Raw genomic sequence first — 13,384 nt, 5'->3', positions numbered from 1 at the left:
TAGGCCAGACCAGTAGCAGAACACATTTTCACAGACAGGCTATTGACTCTTTCCTCCAAAAGAGGCATTCCCTATCTGATTTGGGTGAATCAAGGCTGATAGACTTCCAAGGAAACAGGGACATACTGTATTTTTCAGACTCCACCCCTAGGGAACCCTGAGCTTGGAATAGTAACAACAACCATCAGTTCTCAAGCCATGGGGGCTTAAAATAAATCCATTTAGGATCTGAGACTTACTATACATGAAAGGGAGGTGATGGGGAGATTCTTGACGGGCATAGGAAGTGTCACTCTTGTACTACCCCATGAGCTGAAGATCTTTGCACAATGTTACAGGTACTTTTTTTTTCAGTTTATAGCAAGGGATGCAGTTTTTCAGCAGTTCTGTTTTGTATAATGGCACCTTGGCTTCTTTTGAGATCTGAATGGGTGTCTGCTTAACCTAGCTATGCTTTTGTCAAAGGGAAGTCGTTGCAAAGTGTGGGGGGAGAGATAGTGACTTTAAATCAGAAAGTAACAGAGGATCAGGAAGTTTCCCCACTCATCTGTGGAGAGCTGAATGTACAGAACAGGTATTTATCTGCAGTGGGAGGGGTGGCACAGTGGCCTCACCATCCCTTTTGGGTATCAGGTTCCACGACAGCCACAGGGGCAAGAAAACTAATTTGTTGTTTGCTGTGTACTAGTGTCTGAGCAGCTGAACCTGAAAGCTGCCTATGTATAAGAGACCTCTGGCCACCTTTCCTCCATAGCAGGTTACGCCTGTGCCCTCTGCTAACATGTTCTCCCACTAGTGAGCAACCGCGCTAAGTGTGTGCATGTCATCCCACGTCCCCAGAACTGGCTCAGGCTCAGCTTTCTGTGGGCAATTTATGGAGCGTGCAAGGAAAGAGGATGGCAGGAGCAGTGGGAATGCTCATTGCTCGGGAAGTGCTAGAGCTGCGTGGCTGCGGGGCACTAGGACCCGGAGGTTGCCGAGTGGAAGAGGCTGAATCCCGCGCCTGCTGTCAGCCTCGCTTCCTCTGCAGCTTTATTCCTCAGCTCCTTCAATGGTGACTGACTACCTCCTGCCGGAGCTGGCAGACAGAGCAAGAAGGCCCCGCTAGGACCGGTTTGCAGGACTGATCCCCGGCAGTTCCATGGCATCTCCCCGAACCATCACCATCGTCGTGCTCTCTGTAGCCCTGGGGCTCTTCTTCGTCTTTATGGGGACCATCAAACTGACCCCGCGGCTGAGCAGAGATGCCTACAATGAGATGGTGAGTATGACGGTGGCAGTATGGAGGGAGATGTATCAGGGCTCTCCCTTCAGCCTTGCGGCAGCAGCAGCGTTTGCAGTGGGATACACAGAGGGTGACTGCTCTGGAGCCCTGAGTGGTGGATGGGAGAGGAAAGAAGCTTATCTGTCTCCTTATTTGATGGACACAGAGAAACAAATAATATCGAGTGCTGAGGATATCCTGGCAGCCTGCACCTGGGCTCTGTTATCTGAGCCTATTCATGGAGAAACCTCTTGTGGATAGGGATGGGGAGAGGAGGCAATGAGGATGAGGCAGCACAGCACACCCGTGCTTGCAAAAGATGGGGGACACAAGGGTCTCTGAAAGATGAGATCTGAAGAAGTGCCAGGCACATAACAGGCAGGTATACCTGATCCCTCAGAGACCCCCTGGACTCAGGGTAAAAAAGCAGATGTCTGCTTTGGCAGCCAGGTGATCATCCTCAAAATTCTGTGTTTTAAAGCAAGGATAATGAAACTGACTGTCGCTGCCTCACCAGACTTGTGCAGGGATTAATTTATGACTGTGAAATGCTTTGAGATTCTCAGCTGGCAGAAGATATTATTAATAGTAACCTTATTATTCTCTTTAGCCTGGGAAATGAGCCTTTCTTCCTCTTGCATAACGGGAAAGGAGTGAGGAGAGGATGTGTGCATTTCTCGGCTTAGTTTGTCCTCCTCTCTGCCCAGGGCCAAGCCTGCTGCAGAGCTTTGCTGACTGCAAGGTGCAGACAGGCAAGGGACTGGCTGCCACATCTTACTTCTTTGTCTGTGCTTGTTTATTCTCCTGCCCGTGCCCACTCCCTCCTGCCCCCCCATCCTCCTCCACCTCCCTGTTACATTTATTGGCGTGGCTGAGAAGCATTAGTATAATTTTTGTGCCCCTAGAAAAATAGGGCTGGAAGTTTCCAGCACATTCTGTTCTCTACCTTTGCTCCACCTGCCTAGCTGCTTTTCCTTAGTTCTCAAATAACATCTGAATCATAGTGCCTCATCTGCATACCAGCACAGGGGTCTCAGAGAAGACTCACCAAGTAGCTCAGGAGCAAGAAACCAAGATTAAATGCCCAGAAAACAAAGCTCTTAAACTTCTGCTACATAAGGAACAGAAGAAAACACTGAGCTTTTAGAAGCATTTCAAAATTCTTGCTCTGTAATGTATTTTGGTTCTCTGTCCCTTTCTGCTTTAATAGGAGTCAGAACTACAAGTAGGAATAATCTGCTTTTGCAAAGAGAAAGCAGAGGTAGGTGGATATCACAGAGCTCCATCATTCTTAATAACCTTTATTGTAACATGTCCATCGCTCGTTAAGTCTGTCATGGTTTTACTGTGCTGCATACCAGGGTAGTCTGACACATAATGGAGACAGTGAAAACTTGATCCTGCTAATCAATGAGCCTGGCTTCTTACCCGAAGCAGAGAAACCCTGCTACGTTTCTGCTGACTGCTTAACATAGCAAAGAAGGGCACGAACTGATTCCAAACTCAGGCCATGGGGAAAGGAAGGACCCAGGTCATCAGTCTGCTCCTGATCATATAGTCATTGCCAGGAGAAAGCCTCATAATTCTCTTCCTGCCTCGATCCATGTCCTGCTGTTATTGGGCACGCTACTTGCTACGAGTCAGGGAGCCCTTTCAATGGCCAGAATCCCCACACAGCACATGCACTGTGTACACAAGCCTCCCAACTCCACTGCAGGCAGAGTCAGCTCTTCTAGAGGTGGCTTCTTGCCCCATCTCCAAGTTAATGTGGAAGGTGGGGGCACCTGATGGTGATCTCCTCATCAGTTCCCACCCAAGGCTGGCCAGACCCTGGGTGAAAACCCGTCAGGAGGGTCTTTCTTGCCTGGTTGTGGACATCATCCATATGCCAACCCTCATTAAGGGCTGGGGGTTTAACCCCAGCATTTCATTTGGTCATTTGGCACATGGATAAGTCACAATCCTCACGCTACCACTGGGTGAAGAAACATCATTCTCCACCTCACATTTCCAGGACTCAGGGACACACTGACTCGACTGAGGTCCACAGCTGGTTTCATTTGCTCGGCACAGTTTGGCACCCCTATTGGACCCATCCTCGAAGTTCAGAGCCTCATCACTGCTGTCTGTTAGGCACACACTGCCCACTGATGGGCATAAAGTCAGATTCAGCACACATCCTCCTCATGCAGGCACTTCTGACACTGCCATCACCATCATGCCTCCGTAGTAAGGAAGCACAGTGTCCATCATCACATAGAAATTGAGATTGTTCACACATTGTCCTCGCACTCTCGGCAGCTCTGCACTGGGTCTGTAAAATAAGGTTCTACACCATCTGGTCATTCTCACAGGTAACACTTTATTTGCAGGGACGTGTTCCCATTTTCCTTGCCTGGGCTTCATGATTAAGATGGGATTATCCTTCCCTGCAGCTATTAATTCCTTCATTTGGTTCAGGAGGGCCACTTTGGCCCTTGGACACAACACTTTTGCTCCATTACTAAAATTGGTGGATCCAAACCCTTTATGCCCACGCATGGTGGTAACTTGTGGTGGTTCCCCCCATCCTCACTGTTGTTTTTAAAACTGGCAATATCAATAACTGCACTATTCTATTGTGGGGTTGAATAACCAAATCTTGCTCACCATTACTAAACAAGATTACCTTCATTTCTCCTTGATAGTCTGCATCAGTCACTCCTCCCATGGCATGAACACCCTTTGGGGCTAAGTTTGATCAAACAGCTATTAGACCAAAATTTCTGGGGGGAATCTGGATTCCTATCCTGATGTTAATAATTCTCATCTGGTTTTGACTTATTTTTGTCAATTCTAATGCATAAAGACCTAGCCCAGCAGCCTCTGGAGTGGCTCGGTAGGGGACCATTGCACCTGGGACAATTTCCCAATAAGTCAAAGTTTCACTCACTTTTAGAGGCTGTATCTGCAAATTTGGCATAGTCATGAGCATTGTTGAGAGTACGCAGTGCATCTGTGAGATGAGTTCTCCACCTGGACAGATTTCCACCTCCTAGCTTCCTTAACTGCTCCTTTAATAGCCCATTCATCCGTTCAATCAGGCCTGCAGCTTGAGGATAATATGGTATATGAAAAATCCACTGAATATTTTGCTGTTCAGCATATTGTTGTACAAATTTGTTTTGAAAGTGAGACCCTTTAACAGTTTGAATCTGTAATGGGATTCCATAGTACAAGATCATAGTACAAAATACATAGTACAAGATAGATTGTATCTATGGTACAGATAGTACTATGGTGAGTAGGTTATTTTTGCAGGCATGAGCAACCAAATGTCCAGAGCATGTGTCTACTGCTGTGCAAATGTACTTACATCCTTGGTCTTAGGGTAAAGCTCCAATGTAGTCCATCTGCCAGATTTCTTCTGGCAATTTCCCTCTGCCCAGTCTCCTTTCACAACATTTGGCACCGGACGTTTATGAGTGTGCTGGCACACAGGGCATTGGGCAGTGATTGTTTTGATCATATCAAGTGACATTACTATGCCATGCTCTTGGGCCCACTTGTAAGTGGCCTTCTCTCCAAGATGCCCACATTTTTGGTGTGCCCATTTTGCCAAGCCTTCATGGTCCTCCTCCTGAGGGAACTCCAGTCTGGCTTGGGAAATCTTTGCTCAGTTGTCAGTGACAGAGTTATAAAGTCATTCTAGTGAATTTATATTACTATGGGCATCAACATGAAATACAGTCACCTTGTTCTTTGAATTATTTCCCAAATATCCTTCCAGAGTTCCTTCCCCCAGATCTCTTTGGAATAGATTTTCCAGTCCTTGGCTCTCCACATTGGCAGCCAAGTAGCCAATCCATCAGCCACCGACCAAGGATCAGTGTATAGATGACACTCCCCTGAATCCTCTTCTTTTAAAGCCATATATGCTGCATATAACTCAGCATATTGGCTACTTCTTCCTTCTCCTGTTGTCGCTAAAAATTTCCCCAAGTGAGGGTGATAGGCTACAGCATTCCAAAATCATTTTCCTCCTCTATATTTAGCTGACCCATCTGTAAACCATGAATGTTCCTTTTCAAGATCCAAGGTCTTTCCCCATTGCACAGAGGATTCCTGTTCACCTATAGGATCAGACTTCTTGATCTTTCATGGGGGCAGCAACCACTTGCTCGTGGAGTGCAGCAACCCCACCACCTCCCACCGTAGCTCTGTCCTGAATATACCACTTCCATTTTATAATGCTCGATTCCTGAGTATGCCCAGTTCAGTGGGTTTCTGGAGAACTTTTAACCCACTGCATAATAGGAATTTCAGGGCAAAGAGCCACTTCATGTCCTATCGTGAGCTGTTCTGTTTCCACCACTGCCCAATAGCAGGCTAACAGCTGTTTCTCAAAGGGAGTATAGTTATTTCCTGTCTCTGGTAATTTTCTTCCCAAAAATACTAAAGGGACTCTTTTCCTTCTCTGTTTTAGCCAGAGGCTTCAATTAGCATATGACCCATTTACAGATACATTCAACTCCACTTCTCCTTTTTGCATTGGCCATAAATCTAAAGCCCTTTGAATAGCCTCTTGCTAATTCAAAGGCAGACTGCTGCTCATTTCCCCATCAAATTCATATTTCTTCCTGGTCACTTCATACAGTGGGGCCAAAATCTCTCCTAAATGTGGAATGTGTTGTCTCCAAAAGCTGAACAATCTGATTAATCTCTGTGCCTCTTTCTTATCCTGTGCTACCAGAAAGTCCAGAATTTTCTGTTGGGCTTTAGGTAGTATCTCCCAATGTCCGCAGTGCCAGTGGTTTCCTAAAAATTTCACCATGTGAGATGGTCCTTGAATTTTAGTAGATTAATTTCGCAGCCTTTCTGTTTCATATAGACCACAACCAATTCAAGTTCTGCTGTAATTCCTCTTCATTGCTGCCCTGAATCAGGAGGTCATCTTTATAACGTACTGTTTACATATGAGGAGGCATTTTTACTTCATCCAGATGCTCAGCCAGTATTCGATGACAAGCAGCTGGACTAATGCACCCATCCTTGACACAGCCTGGTGTAACGGTGTGCTGCTGCCCCTGCCACGTACAGGCAAACTGATCCCAGAGTTCCTCTGCAATTGGGATAGTAAAAAATGCATTAGCCTAATCAGTCCCAGCATACCAAGTTCCAGGATGCTTCTGAACTCTTCTGTTAAAGTGACAGTGTCAGGTACAGTTGCCATGAGAGGTGGGCTGTGCTTATTTAATTCCCTGAAAACTACAATCATTCTCTGTGACCCATCACTCTTTTTAACAGGCTAGGTTGGATTGTTCCAGGCTGTAGTGGTTGATTTTAAACCTCCTCCAGCCAATAAATCCTTAATTGTTTGGGAAATCTCTTCAGGCCTGCCTGGGATCCTCTACTGTTTCGTTGTCATGACTTTGGCTGCAGCTGATATCTGCACAGAGAGCATTTTTGTGTTTCATTGTCATGACTTTGGCTGCAGCTGGAATCTGCACAGAGAGCATTTTTACTTTTCCTACTAAAATTGCCCAGGCACTGATATAGTTCTTTACACCAAATTGGTACTGGTTTGAGGTAAGACCTTTTAGAATACCTATTCCTATTACATATTCTGTGACAGGAATAATCATAATCTGATGCAATTGTTTTGGGAGGTTTCCAGTCTTCATTTCTATCTGGGTTTGCACAGCTTCAATTTGTTTTCCTCCCAAGCCTGTAATAATCACAACCTGTCCTTTGAACTTCTTAGGATTTCCATAAATTAAAGAGGCCTTTGCTCCAGTATCAACTAAGGCTTTCACTCTTTGTGAGGAACGTTTTTTCCAAAATATTTGCAGCTCCACCTAGGGTCACTGGTCCTCCTGTGCCCACTGTATCAGAACTTGGCCATCATTTCAGTCTGAGTTGTGATGTCACATTGTTTCATTCAGTTCTTTCCCAGGGTACAAGTCAGAATGCAGCCACTCATCATCCTTCTGCCCCGAAACAGCTGACCCATCTGCAGGGAGCTTTCTGTGGGCAAATGTGGAGTCCTGTTGAGTTTCCAGAGGAGGTGCCAAAGGCTGAACTGCTTCTGAGTTGTTTGCCTTATACCTCTGCACTTTTCTGTGGGGTTTATGTAACCCCCCTCTGCTTGCATAATCTCCATAGTTCCTGGGTTTTGGCACCATCAGTTTTGCTGCAGGGTACTCCAATCTTTAGCAAAGCCACAAGCATCTCCCTTCGAGAGATTCTGTGTTGGCTGGTCCTACAGCGATGGGTTTCTCGCTCTTCATTCTCCCAGGACCCCACTGATGTTGGGAATTTTGATTTCTTTCAGTCTCTTGGAGGACCCCTTGTCCACGATGCCACAGTTTTTGTATTTTATCAATTACTTCTCTGATGGACTTCCCTGCCTCATTAAGTAAAAGCATCCTCAATTTATGTTTATAGGCTGGTGGAGCAGTTCTAATAACTGCATTTCTCATGGAAACGGTGGATGCAAATGGCACTAAGGCATCAGCTCGGCCAGCAGATAGCTAATTTCATCCCTTCTTTCACGTGTTGAAGTCTGTCTCACAGAGTGTACCACGGCCGGGCCAATCCAGGCCAGGCATTCTCCATCGGGTATTTATTTCTACAACCCTCAGTGACCAAGGCCAACAAATTAGTTAATTGATCACTGTTCTAAAATGCATCTTGCACAGCAGAATTTGCATTCAGCATTACAAATTGCCTAGAGTCTGCCTCATCGAGAATAATCCCTGATGCTCCCTGATCATATAGGTGTGCCAGCCACAAGAGCAGGGGTTCTCCTGGCCATTTTTTAAACTGCTGAGCGATGTCATTTACCTTTTGCTGTGTATAATCTTCTAATGCATCTTTTCTCAGCAGGCACCTGTTGTCATCCAATTCTGCCCTTTGCCTATACACTGGTCTTACATCATCTCACTTGAGGAGTCATCCTCATGACAATCTGTTGTGTACCAGACATGATCATCTTCCTCTTGTACCACAGCTGAGCGAACCTTTCTCCGAGTAACCTGCCCTCTCTTATGATTATGGTGGGCAACTCTCAGTTCAGCTTTCTCAGGTGATATCTGGGAAATAACCAGCTTATTGGGTAGGAATTTACTCAGGCACTGTAATGTTGTGATTTGACTCTGTAAAGCATTGAGCTGCCACTCCATATGGGAGTGTTGTGTTCTTTTAATTCGTGGTGTTTCTTACACGTGGTCAGCAACATCCATTCCTGTCTGACAGTGTTCTCACCTTTTTCATAGGATAATTTCTGGAGAATATCTAGTATATTACAAGGTTTGGCATCTCCTAATTGACCTTCCAGCAATCTTGGCCCATTCAAGGGCTACCAAATGGTATGGAGGGTATCTCCAATCAGGGATCCCAGATGGGGCTGTCCAGGACACCAACTTTATTCTGACCATTTGGCTGACTAGGCATTAGTCTAATGATGATAGGATATTATCATTAATAGGCAATACATGAGCCAGATCCCTCCCTCTGGTTTTAGATCATATGCAAGAGATACAAGGTGGCCCACCACTGGAGGAATGAATAAACCAATGTATTCACTCATGACACATAACAAAGAAGGGCATGAGCTGATTCCAAACCCAAGCCATGGGGGAAGGAAGGACCCAGGTCATCAGTCTGCTCCTGATCATATAGTCATTGCCAGGAGAAAGCCTCATAATTCCCTTCCTGCCTCGATCCATGTCCTGCTGTTATTGGGCATGCTACTTGCTATGAGTCAGGGAGCCCTTTCAATGGCCAGAATCCCCACACAGCACATGCACTGTGTACACAAGCCTCCCAACTCCACTGCAGGCAGAGTCAGCTCTTCTAGAGGTGGCTTCTTGGCCCACCTCCAGGTTAATGTGGAAGGTGGGGGCACCTGGTGGTGACCCCTCCCAAGGCTGGCCAGACCCTGGGTGAAAACCCGTCACGAGGGTCTTTCTTGCCTGGTTGTGGAGATCATCTATATGCCAACCCTCATTCAGGCTGGGGGTTTAACCCAAGCACTTCAGTTACCTATCTACAACACCAAACTTACAGTTTTTCATTTAGCAAAAACCAGACATACTAGTTTTATTAAAATACTTAAAATACCAGAGTGGTCTAGGACATGCTGATAGTACCTTTCTTTAAAAAGATGTATTTTTCCCAACTGTTTAAAAATACTCTACTCTGATGAGAGGTTTTATTTGCTGAAGGTTTAAAATGTGTCCTTACAATGCATATACTTAAGAGTAAATGTGTGATGAGATCTTCAATTATGTAGTACAAAAATGACAATGCTGTATATTTTTTAACCACATGTGAAGTGTCAGCTCCTCTTAGAAGGAAGCAGCACAATTTACAGAGAAGTGGGGAAGCTCTGTTTGCCTGTAGTGCAGGTTTCCAAAATAACATGGAAGTAAATCTGTAGTATGATCAGTGCCTGAGAGAGCTGAGCAAATCTGTACTTTAGATTCATCTTCCATTCCCTCTCCCTGATTACAAAGCAGTGAACACAATGGCAAGACTATCTTCAGGAATAGTATGCTCAAGAGTAAGTGGAAATAATTTCAGTGTCTTAAATAACTAGGAGCATTATTAAAATATATAAAAAAGGAAATGATTGAAAAATAAAAAATCCAAACAAAAATCAATAAACCCACGAGCACCTAATGTTCAAATGCAAGAACCTGAACATGTGTAAGGCTGTTTCTTCCCTGAAGTAGTGAGACAGCTATGTAAGGAGGCTGTCTTGCAACTTAAGCTGCTTCTAAATGCAGTGTAAACCAGGGAGCAAAGGATGTCAAATGTCAGCTTGCTTTCATCTGAGGAAACAAAGCATCTTAAAGGTATGTAAGCACAGGATTGGGCTGGTGAATCTCAGCCTTGGTGTGTAGTCCCATGCACTGCCCATAAACACTGGAGTACTGTAAGTTGCTTTGAGACTTGTGGTTTTCCTTCCCATGCCTCAGCTTTGCAGTGGCTTGGTGCATTATTTCATTGTAAAGGACAAGTTACTCTTAGAGAGAGGCAGGTACTTTTTCCAATAACATGGTTCTGCATTGCTAATTCTAGGAATCTTAACTTCAGATTTCAGAATGTACACCTGACCTGGTCCTAGCTCCAGAGATGGGTGGTAGGCTGCAGAACTGTTTTCTAGCAAGGAGGCAACAGCTTTTATGAGAGGACTGCATGTTGATGGCATTAATATTCCTGCAACAGAAGCTTTAGAGATATGGCTCTGATATTGTGCCAGAGGGGTCTGTGATGACTAAAGTGATCTTTAGGTCATACTGCACATCAATCACCTTTGCCTTTCCTTTCTCACATTGTGCTGTTCTACACTATTACTGCTTGATTTCAGAAACGAGCATACAAAAGCTACGTGCGGGCCCTCCCCATGCTAAAGAAGATGGGAGTCAGCTCCATCCTTCTCCGTAAGAGCATTGGTGCCCTAGAAGTGGCATGTGGCATTGTCATGACACTGGTGCCTGGTCGCCCCAAAGATGTGGCCAACTTTCTCCTCCTCCTCCTTGTGCTGGCTGTGCTCTTCTTCCACCAGCTAGTGGGGGATCCGCTCAAACGTTATGCCCATGCCCTAGTCTTTGGTATCCTGCTTACCTGTCGTCTGCTGATTGCCCGCCAGCCTGAGGAGCAGCTGCCAGAAAAGAGGATCCTGTCAGTGAATGGGGATAAGCAGCCACTCATCCATGAAGCAGCTCCTGAGAAAGGCAAAATGAAGGTATCCTAGTTGAATGCGTGTGAGAAATATGGACCCTCAAGGCAGCTCTCTCCAAAATCACCCAGAAAATTTGTGGTTTTATTTACCTATTTATATTTTTGTCTGTCTAAATAAAGTTGTACTGTGGGTCTGAGAGACACATGGTATGTCTACACTGTAGTCTTGCTTTTGCTGCTGCCCTGTAATACAGAAAAATACAAGCCAGCTTCCACGAGGACAGCTTGAAGGCCGGTAACAGCTTGGTTGGAGAAGTGCTGGCCTCAGCAGGAGCTGCAAACCCAGCCTGAAAGCATGGGCAAAGACCTGGGCAGGTACTCACGCTAGCTCAGCACTTCTGCTGTGGGGACAATAGTCCCTGAGCATCAGCCCCCAGCCGCATGGCAGTTAAACCTCACCTGGATGCACTTGTGCTACACAGCAGTCTGGACAACAGCAGCTGGGGACACGCTAACCAGAGCTTCCCTGGGCCAGCGTGCGTGGCCACACGCAGGGATCTGCATTTCCTTGTCCATAGTCAAAGGGCTAAGGGACCATACTGCACATAAAAGTGCCATTTGTTGTGTTTGAGAGAGAGACCCTTAGCCTTTGCTGCTTCTGTGCCCAGCCTCTTTGCACTGGTTATCCAGGAAAAACACGGGATGTGCTGTTTGCATTTTCCTCAGTTTCCACACATTGCAGAGGCTCTAAAACTGGGACAGTGACCTGACAGCAGTAACTTTTTGCCACTTTCTTGCAAGGCAAAGGCATCTGTTTAGCCCCTGTGGCAGAGAATAAGGATCCCTGGTGAGGGGGTGGGGTGCAGATCTGCCCCAAGAACTCTGAAATACCTGCCTGGTGTTGGCCAATAGCATCATGCTCCCTGTTTACTTGCAAGACAAAATTACACTTTTCCACAACTACTGCCCCTTTATCGAACTGTCAGTTATTGCTGATAGATGAGTCTGAAGGCGCCCAGGGACCTTACCAATCATCCCAATACAGCTTCAGTGAGCTGGGGGAGTCCTCGTCACCCGAGCCTGAATCCCTGTGTGTTGTATCTGAAATCTCACTGTCATAAGCAGCATGTGTTCCTCTGAGTTTGTTTTTCTTGATGTTAGTCTGTTTTCAGTTCTTCCTTATTTGCTTAATTAGTCATGAAAATAAACTTTCTGAAATTTGGAGAAAAATGTCTCAACAGGAAGAAATTTATTTTTTCAGAGATGTAAAAATATCTTTCCTGCGTTCAAACACTGAAATTAAAATGGGCAGAATCACGTCAGGGGAATTTCAGAGAAAGACAAGGTGATGCAGGATGGAAGCCCTCTGAACATTACTAAGCTACATATTAATAACCACAGGCATTTGAACATTTTCATCGAACAGTCTCAGATAACTTTCTGCTTCAGTACAACATGGCAGCAAGAAGATACTAAAGATTAGTAAAACAGTAAAATGTCAGTATAATCTCTATAAAAATGGATAATAGCTGTTCATATGCAGTATATCCAGTTTTCTTCTTATAACTGTGCTGCTGAAAAAATACAATCCCAATTATATATATATATATGAGCTGAAAAATCCTCTCTGTAGAACCCCAGAGGCTAATTAGATGTGCACACTGAACAAGGGATACTACCAACAGGCCACCTTTGTTAAGTCATTCTCTCATCTTTACAGATTACCTCAAGGTCATCCCAAATATATACAGAATTTGCTTTACTTCCCAAGACAATTCAACTACCATGCCCTAACAAGTTATTAATCACTTTTTAATTAAAAAAAGAAAAATAAAAATACTACCAACTTAAAACCACATCATGATGTGTAATCTCACACAAAGTACACAAAATTGAATTGCTGCAACCTTTTGGTTAGCTGCCCCTCACACGCACATCTAACTTGGTGAACTTTGGAAACAAGTGTTTGTCTTCTGTAATATTCCTCACTGAAACCTGTGTAGCTGTTACAATCATAAACGTGAAATATTCCAGCTAGCAAACATTAGCTCAGCAAACACTTCAGACTGTGAGTTCTGGAGAAGTCCTCCCTCTTCACATTTGCAACAGTATGAACTATTGATCTGCAGCAGTGGCTACACGGTTCTTTATTACGGACAAAGACAAGAGTCTCCTTGGTGTCCAGTAGCAAGAATTCCATATTTATCTATATTGGGTTGATCTCCATGATTATCCCCGACCATTAGCAGTCCTATGTTGGAAGCGAGCACTCATCTTTGTTTCCCGGAGGTGATGAAGTTCCAAGGGCTGATTTAGTCCTTTTGTTAAGACCATGATACTGATTCACCCTCCCTTCTCCCCGCCCCAGCACGCTCGCCCTTTCCCCTCCAAACCCGCGATTTCATTCCCCTCGGCCTTATCCAGTCGCTGCCGCGGCGGGTCCCTCACGGT

At 45.1% G+C, this 13,384-nt stretch overlaps 1 protein-coding gene across 1 annotated transcript; it reads left to right on the top strand.

Annotated features, from left to right (window-relative positions):
• Positions 1-1,025: 1,025 nt before the first annotated feature.
• On the top strand, positions 1,026-11,083 carry TMEM35 (transmembrane protein 35). Its single transcript, XM_008939124.1, has 2 exons — positions 1,026-1,261; positions 10,620-11,083. The coding sequence occupies exons 1-2, from the start codon at positions 1,142-1,144 to the stop codon at positions 11,004-11,006; spliced, it is 507 nt and encodes a 168-aa protein (XP_008937372.1). The 5' UTR covers positions 1,026-1,141; the 3' UTR covers positions 11,007-11,083.
• Positions 11,084-13,384: the final 2,301 nt, after the last annotated feature.

The sequence above is a fragment of the Merops nubicus genome, unplaced genomic scaffold (assembly GCF_000691845.1).
Source record: "Merops nubicus isolate BGI_N331 unplaced genomic scaffold, ASM69184v1 scaffold7354, whole genome shotgun sequence".
Taxonomy (NCBI): Eukaryota; Metazoa; Chordata; class Aves; order Coraciiformes; family Meropidae; genus Merops; species Merops nubicus.
Note: the sequence above shows the minus strand (reverse complement) of the source record. Positions and strands in the feature narration are given on the sequence as shown.

Bases quoted from the DNA above. Each gene is read 5' to 3' on its own strand.
- TMEM35 (XM_008939124.1), top strand. From the start codon at position 1,142: ATGGCATCTCCCCGAACCATCACCATCGTCGTGCTCTCTGTAGCCCTG. The intron at 1,262-10,619 runs GTGAGTATGACG...GCTTGATTTCAG, and splicing joins GAGATGCCTACAATGAGATG to AAACGAGCATACAAAAGCTA.